Raw genomic sequence first — 8,324 nt, 5'->3', positions numbered from 1 at the left:
CCAGTTAGATTCTCTCTCAATAACTATTCAGGGACAACCTAACATTTCAACTAAAAAAGTATAATTAATATTTTTTATTTATTGATTTTTTTATTAAATCATAAAGAGGTAGATCATGTATACATTAATGCATTTATGGGGTACAATGTGCTGGTTTCATATACTATTTGGAATGCTTACATCATACTGGTTAATATATCCCTCACCTCATTTACTTCATTATTGTGTTAAGACATTTATACTCTATACTTTTGTACCCTTGCGATATGCACCATAGGTGTGATCCCACCATTCACCCTCCCTCCATCTGACTTCCTCCCTCCCCTCCCTTCCCTGCTCTCTCCATCCTGGGCCATAGTTGTGATCTATTTTTCTTCATATAAAAGTGTGAGTGATTGTAAATTTGTTTCATAATAGTACTGAGTACATTGGGTACTTGTTCCTCCATTCTTGAGATACTTTACTAAGTAGGATATGTTCCAGCTCCATCCATATAAACATAAAATAGGTAAAGTCCCCATCTTTTTTTTTTTTTTTTTTGAGACAGAGCCTCAAGCTGTTGCCCTGGGTAGAGTGCCATGGCATCACAACTCACAGCAACCTCCAACTCCTGGGCTCAAGCGAGTCTCCTGTCTCTGCCTCCCAAATAGCTGGGACTACAGGTGCCCGCCACAATGCCCGGCTGTTTTTTGGTTGCAGCCGTCGTTGTTTGGCGGGCCCGGGCTGGATTCGAACCCACCAGCTCAGGTATATGTGGCTGGCGCTTTAGCTGCTTGAGCCACAGGCGCCGAGCCAGACTCCATATTTTTTTAAGGATGCATAATATTCCGTGGTGTAAATATACCACAATTTATTAATCTGTTCATGGGTTGATGGGCACTTGGGCTTCTTCCATGACTTGGCAATTATGAATTGAGCTGCAATGAACAATCGGGTGCAAATATCTTTGTTGTAAAGTGATTTTTGTTCTTTTGGATATACTCCTAGTGGAGGAATTGCAGGATCAAACAGCCAGTCTACTTTGAGATCCCTGAGTATTATCCATACTTCTTTCCAAAAATATATAATTAATATTTTTAAAAAGCTGAAAATAAACATGGGTAAGAGCCAGCAAAAGAATTCTGGCAACATGAAAAATCAGAGCAGATCAACTGCCCCAGGAGATTACAAAGGAGATGCAGCAGAAAATACCATCCATAGAGAAATTGTTGAAATTCAGAGTATAGATGGCAAATAAGATGAATGGAATTGAGAAGATGGAAATAGAAATTTAAAAAATTGTCCAAAAGTTATCTCAAGAAATTAGTGAATTTAAAGACAAAGTCACAGGCGGCGCCCTTAGCTCAGTGGATAGGGCACTGCCACATACTCAGAGCCTGCCAAACAGCAATGACAAATGCAACAAAAATATAGCCAGGCATTATGGCAGGCACCCGTAGTCCCAGCTACTTGGGAAGCTAAGATAAGAGAATCACTTAAGCCCAAAAGTTTGAGGTTGCTGTGAGCTGTGATGTCACAGCACTCTACCAAGGGCGACATAGTAAGACTTTGTCTCAATAATAATAATAATAATAATAATAAAGACAAAGTCACCAAGGATCTGGACGTAATGAGAAAAAATATAGCAGAGCTTAAGGAATTGAAAGAGGCATTCAGGAGCTTCGAAATACAGTACTGAACCTCAGTAATAGAGAAGAACAAGGAAAAGGAAGAATTTCAGAAAATGAAGACAAGACTTTTGAACTATCCCAGTCATTCAAAGAGGCAGAAAAAAAGAGAACATAAACAGAATAAATATTCTCTGAGAGAATTATGGGATTATTCCAAAAGATCAAACATCTGGATTATAGGAATTCCTAAAAGAGAAGAGGATGGTCCTAAAAGCACTGATACTCTACTTCAAGACATGATAGAGAATTTCCCAAGCATTGTAAGAGACAAAATTCGTGTAGTCCCCAGCAGGACTCAATCAAACAAAGCATCTCCTAGACACACTGTAACTAACTTTGCCAAAGTCAATATGAGAGAGAAAATCCTGCAAGCAGGGGTAAGAAAAATCTTATCTACAAAGGAAAATATATCAGGATGACTGCAGATCTTACTGCTGAAACTTTTCAAGTCAGAGAGGATGGTCACTGGCCTTTAACCTTCTTTTTTTTTTTTTTTTTTGGTTTTTTTCTGGCCGGGGCTAGGTTTGAACCCACCACCTCTGGCATATGGGACCAGGGCCCTACTCCTTGAGCCACAGGCGCCACCCCCTTTAACCTTTTTTTTTTGAGACAGAGCCTCAAGCTGTCAGCCTGGGTAGAGTGATGTGCTGTCACAGCTCACAGCAACCTCCAACTCTTGGGCACAAGCTAGTCTCCTGCCCTTTAACCTTCTTAAACAAAATAATTTTCAGGTGAGGATCCTGTATCCTGCTAAACTGAGTTTTCGCTGTGATGGAGAAATCAAATATTTTACTGACATGCAGATGTCAAGGAAATTTACCACAACTGGATCAGCTCTAGAGGAAGTACTTAGACCCATTCTTCATTCTGACCATCGTGATGATCCATCACCAAAGTAAACACTCCCAGAGATTAAAGAACAAAGCCTATTGTCCATAATGGTTCAAGGGATAAAACTCTCTGGACCTCTGCAAAACAAGATGACCCAACCTCTGCCATACCTATTGATTCTCTCAATAAATGTGAATAACTTGAATTGCCCACTGAAGAGGCACAGGCTGGCTGACTGGATACAAAAGCTCTAGCTCAATATCTGCTGTATCCAAGAAACACACCTAACCTAAAGGATAAAACAAGACTCAGGGTGAAGGGATGGAAAACTATAATCCAGGCAAATGGAAATCAGAAAAAAGCAGGAGGTGCGGTCTTGTTTGCAAATACAATTGGATTTAAACCAACAAAAACAAGGAACGTCAAGGATGGACACTACATACTGGTCAAGGGAAGCATACAAAATGAAGAGATTTCAATAATTTAACATTTATACACCCAATCTAAAGGCTCCTCAATACATAAAACCATACAATTTTCTCACAAAGACTAAACATGTTCCTTTCACTATCCATAGAGAGCCTGCTCCTCACTCTCTGGCATTTTTCAAGTGCAAAAGAGAGTGCTGTGGGTGTTTGTGGAGCGGGACCAAGACAGAGGCTAAGTGTGAAGTGGCATGTGCAGGACAAATGGTGGTTATGAGGGCAAAGAAGGCACAAGGTGGGAAGGAGGGGGTCAGAAGAAATGTGTCAATAACTTTATTCACTCCCCCTTCTGTTTTATTAGATTCTAAACTCAATCACTACTATTCTTTTTTTTTTTTTTTTTTTCTGGAGACAGGGTTTTGTTTTGTCACCCAGGCTGGTGTACAGTGGCATTATCACAGCTTACTTACTGGAGCCTCCAATTCCTGGGTTCGAGGGATCCTCCTACCTCAGCCTCCTAAGTAGCTGGAACTACAGATGTATGCCAACACACCTAACTATTATTTTTTAAATTTTTGTAGAGACAAGGTCTCACCATGTTACCCAGGCTGGTCTTGAACTCCTAGGCTCAAGGGATCCTCCTGCCTCAGCCTCCCAAAGCTTTGGGATTACAGGTGCAAACCACAGTCCTGACCAGCACTCTTAATTTCTTTAAGACATATGTTTAATACGTGTTCATTAACTATGCATATATATGTATTTCATGTAACTCTTTTTTCAAACTGCAGCCATTTCAGGGATCCAGGCATACAGGAATCCTGAGATGCAGTGAATCAAGAGAGGAACATTTCAAAACACTAAGTACAGAAGACATGTAAACAATTTTATTGTTCTGGAAAGGTGTTTTCAGTTCTTGTAGTTCTAAGCTCCTTTTACATGTACATGTTCTCAAGGCTCATTCATGACGCTAAGATCTCTTTACTTTTTCTTTTTCTTGCTTGTCATGGACTTGCTGGGTTGGGACATGACTGTGTCCTCTTTGGGGGGGCTTGGTGTGAGGCTAGAGGATGGGGGGTCCACTGGCTCCTTGATCACAGTGATGTCAATCTCGTAGTCTTGTCGTTTGGCCTCCTCCTCTCTTAAGATATTCAGCCTACAAAGCAAACGTGAGAAGGTAACTTTTTTTCCTTTGAGATTGCAAAACCCAGTTTGTTTGCTGTATATTGTGTACCCCCCCGTAGTCTATATCTGTGTGTCAGCAGTGTTTGTGAACAAAACTAAATTGTCTTCACTTTGCCTGAAATAATAAGTGATGCCATAGCTGGACAATCCAAAATAAATTTTTCACATATCTGAAGTGATTTGTGAACCAACTTAGCAGCTGGTAAGTGGCCTTTTAAAATTCCACCTGTTTTCTTTACCCTAAGTGTGAATAATGCTTTCTTCAGTAGGCTGGAAGGTACTTTACAAAGGGCAGTGTCTGCAATCAGACTGCCATGACCCTGCAGAGCTGCATCTCAGCTCTGAGGGTAACATGAACCCTGCCTCAGGTTTAGGAATTTGCTAGAATGGCTCACAGAACTCAAGGAAATACTTTACCTCTTCCATTTACCAATTTTATAAAGGATAAAAATGAACAGCCAGATGAACAGGTATACAGGACAAGGTCTAGAAGGGTCCCAATCACATGAGACTCTGACTGTGGTGGTTGGGGCGCTCGTCATGTAGATGTGTTCACCGACTCAGAAACTCTCCAAACACTGTTGTCTAGGGTTTTATGGAAGTTCCATTATATAGGCTTGACTGAGTAAATCATTGGCCATTAATGATTGAGCTCAATCTCCAGTCCCTCTGCCTGCCCCAGATGTGGAGGGGTGGATATGAAAGTTCCAGCCCTCTAATCATGTGGTTGGTTTCTCTGGCCACCAGCCCCAGTTGGAAACTATTTAGAGCCCCAGCCTGATCATCTCCTTAACATGCAAAAGATAGCCTCATAACTCCAGGGGTCCCAAGGGTCTTAGAAGCTCTTGTGTCAGGAACCAGCAACTAAGACCAAATCTTTGAAGAAAAGACACTCCTATAAGCCTGTCAGGTTCCATCCACATAACATGATATGTTTTCTGGCCAGGCCTCCTGTCTCTCCCATGACTAGTCTTGCCCCTATAACCCAGTTTAGCATGCCCCGTTCTTTCTATAACCTCAGGTGGTTTATCAGCTTCTATACCCCATTGGGAGATTGGGAAATCACTCTGGTTCTCCCCATGTATGTGTTAATACATTTATATGCCTTTTCTCTTATTAATTTGCCTTTTGTGAGTTGATTTTTCAGCAATCCTTCATAGGGCAAAGAAGAAGTTTTCCATTGGCCCCTATAAAAGCATTGGGTCCTGATGGGTTAAGGTAGCTATGGAAGACAGGAAAGAAAGATGGCTGAGCTCTTGAAAGAGAGGAGGAATGGGGGTACTTGATCAAGTTACCTTGCTTCCAGCTCATCATTTTCAATTTTCTTCTGTTGAGCCATTGCTGCATTACGTAACCTGTTTTCCTTTATTTTCTCCTTGAGAGTTTCTTCATGCTTATATGCTTGAAAGAGCGTGTTCACAAAAAATACATACATGTTACTGATCCATATGTTGAGTTTTTCCTTTTGATCATCCTTGGGTTTTTCAAATTTCTCTGGAATAAAATTTAATTAGCGTGAGCATTAATACAATCCTGTGATAAATTTGGAGCCGGTATGCATATTGTAGTTCTGCCCCTTCCAGCAGTGAGCTGAGTGTCCTATTCCCCTGCATGGTGGGGTGATGCAGCCTTCTCAGCATTGTGAGCCTTAGGAAACTGCTTCTGTGACTACTCGCAACAAGGCAGGTGCTCAGAAGACCATAGCTAGCATTATCGATATTCCCCGTGAATTTCCTGGTACCTTTTTTGTTTTTCTTTTTTTTTTTGAGACAGAATTTCACTATGTCACCCTCAGTAGAGTACTGTGACATCACAGCTCACAGCAACCTCAAACTTTTGGGCATAAGCGATTCTCTTGCCTCAGCCTCCCAAGTAGCTGGGACTACAGGAAATGCCACAACGCCTGGCTATTTCTTTTGTGCTGCAGTTGTCATTGATATTTTAGCTGACCCAAGCTGGGTTCAAACTCACCAACTTCGGTGTATATGGCTGGAGTCATAATCATTGTGCTACGGGCACTGAGCTGACAGAGTCTCATTTTGTCACCCTCGGTAAAGTGCTGTGATGTCACAGCTCACAGCAACCTCAAACTCCTGAGCTCAAGCTATTCTCTTGCCTCAGCCTCCCAAGTAGCTGGGACTACAGGGGCCTGCCCCAATGCCTGGCTATTTTTAGGGATGGGGTCTTGCTCTTGCTCAGCTGGTCTGGAATCTGTGAGCTCAGGCAATCCACCCACCATGGCCTCCCAAAGTGCTGGGATGACAGATATGAGCCACCATACCCAGGCCCCTTTTCTTGTTTTTCCTAAATAGCTTCAGTATTTTGATTTTCTGAAATTTTAATTATCCATGTTTCATGGGGGAAAAAACCTCCTGACTCTTGCTTATGCTGTCTTTTTTTTTTTTTTGTTTCTTTGAGACAGAGTCTCAAGCTGCTGCCCTGGGTAGAGTGCTATGGCATCACAGCTCATAGCAACCTCAAACTCTTAGGCTCAAGTGATTCTCCTGCCCCAGCCTCCAAGTAGCTGGGACCACAGGCGCCCACCACAATGCCTGGATATTTTTTTTTTTGTTGCAGTTGTCATTGCTGTTTTAGCTGGCCTGGGCCGGGTTTAAATCCGCCAGCCTCAGTGTATGTGGCTGGCACCCTACTCACTAAGCTATGGGCACCGCCTTATACTGTCTTTAAAGGCAATTTTTATTTTGAAAATAATAAGAAATTTAAACTCTGAATTGAATAAGGTAAGTAGACACTATCTTTAGCTTGGGCTTTGCTGCTATATGGGGGACAGGGTGTGAGGAAAGAAAAGTGTTAGGACAGATACTATGGAAAGGTAAGATTTTGTGAAAAATCCACCCCTCCAATCTCACCTCCCATTCCTAACACACTATGGAGGCCCCAACCAGAAGAATAGTAGGAAGAACCTTGATGCCAATGCCAAGTTTTACAGAAACTGAAGGAAATCTCCACATGAGCATCCCATGTGAACTCTCTGATTCCCCAATATCAGTATAGCCTGTGGCAGGCCCAAGGCGTGGGCGAGTGTTGTACGTGGAGGTATGAGGTGGTAAGTCATGAAACCAAACCCACGGGGAGGGGCCCCGGCCTGTCAAGAGTCTTGCACAGCCTCTGCTGAGAGGCACCACAGTATAGTAAAGCATAGACCTGAGCCAAACTAGTTAGACACCTACTAGCTGTGTCACCTTAGAAGTGAACATCTCTGTGTCCTACTTGCCTCACCTGCAAAGTGGAACAATAACAGTACCTACTTCACAGAGGTGCCATGGAGATTGGATGTGTTCATGCATGTGAGCCCTGAGCACCACACACATTAGTAACCACTCAGTCTGGCAACCTGTCTGCCAGAACCTGTATCACCTTCCTTAGTATAAAGTAAGCCACACACTGTGAGAAAATATCTGCAAAACCTATATCTGATAAAGGGTGACTTGTCCCCCAGAATATGTAAACAACTCATAACGCAATGAGACAGCCCAATAAAAACATTTGTTTTAACACACACTACTAATTGTTGGGGAGAACGCAGAGAAACTACACCTACTCATTCATTACTGACGGACATGTAACATGGGATGTCCAGTTAGGAAAACAGTTGGGCATTTTTCTTTAAAAAGTTCAGCATATACTTGGTATATGGTAGAGCAACTTCGCTGCTAGATATTTATCCAGGAGAGATGAAGACTGTACACAAAGACTTAGCCCACCAATGTTCACAGAAGCATTACTCACAGTGGCCAAAAAGTGGAAAATCCCAACTTCCATCATCTGATGAATGCATAAAATGCGGCACGTTCGTATAACAGAGTACTATCAGCAATACGAAAGGACAAAGGCAATGCTCATACACGTCACAATATGAATGAACCTCAAGATAACCAGGAGTGAAAGAAGCCAGATGCAGAAGACACAAGTGCATTGATATGAAATGTCCAGAAAAGGCAAATCCACGAAGAGAGAATGTAGGTCCTTGGTTGCCTGGGCAAGGGGTGGGAGTGGGGATTAACTACAGGGGGCACAAGAGAACTTTTAGGATGGTGTTTAGGAACCATGTCAGCATGGTCATTGTACACTTGAAATCAGTATGTAAATTGTACTTCAATAAAGCTGTTCATACAGGGGAAGTAGGAATAGCCTCTAAAAAAATTTTTTTTGAGACAAAGTCTCATTCTGTTGCCCCGGGTAGCGTGCCAGGACA

At 42.2% G+C, this 8,324-nt stretch overlaps 1 protein-coding gene across 1 annotated transcript in view; it reads right to left on the bottom strand.

Moving 5' to 3' along the window:
• Positions 1 to 3,824: 3,824 nt before the first annotated feature.
• The window catches only part of RSPH10B (radial spoke head 10 homolog B), a 77,239-nt gene continuing 72,739 nt past the window's right edge, over positions 3,825 to 8,324 (bottom strand). The window contains exons 19-20 of the mRNA XM_053557783.1: positions 5,404 to 5,602; positions 3,825 to 4,079 (exon numbers count right to left, since the gene is read on the bottom strand). Of these exons, the coding sequence (XP_053413758.1) occupies positions 3,905 to 4,079; positions 5,404 to 5,602 (374 nt within the window). The 3' untranslated portion in view covers positions 3,825 to 3,904. The remainder of the gene's footprint in view (positions 4,080 to 5,403; positions 5,603 to 8,324) is intronic.

Source organism: Nycticebus coucang, chromosome 12 (assembly GCF_027406575.1).
Source record: "Nycticebus coucang isolate mNycCou1 chromosome 12, mNycCou1.pri, whole genome shotgun sequence".
Taxonomy (NCBI): Eukaryota; Metazoa; Chordata; class Mammalia; order Primates; family Lorisidae; genus Nycticebus; species Nycticebus coucang.
Note: the sequence above shows the minus strand (reverse complement) of the source record. Positions and strands in the feature narration are given on the sequence as shown.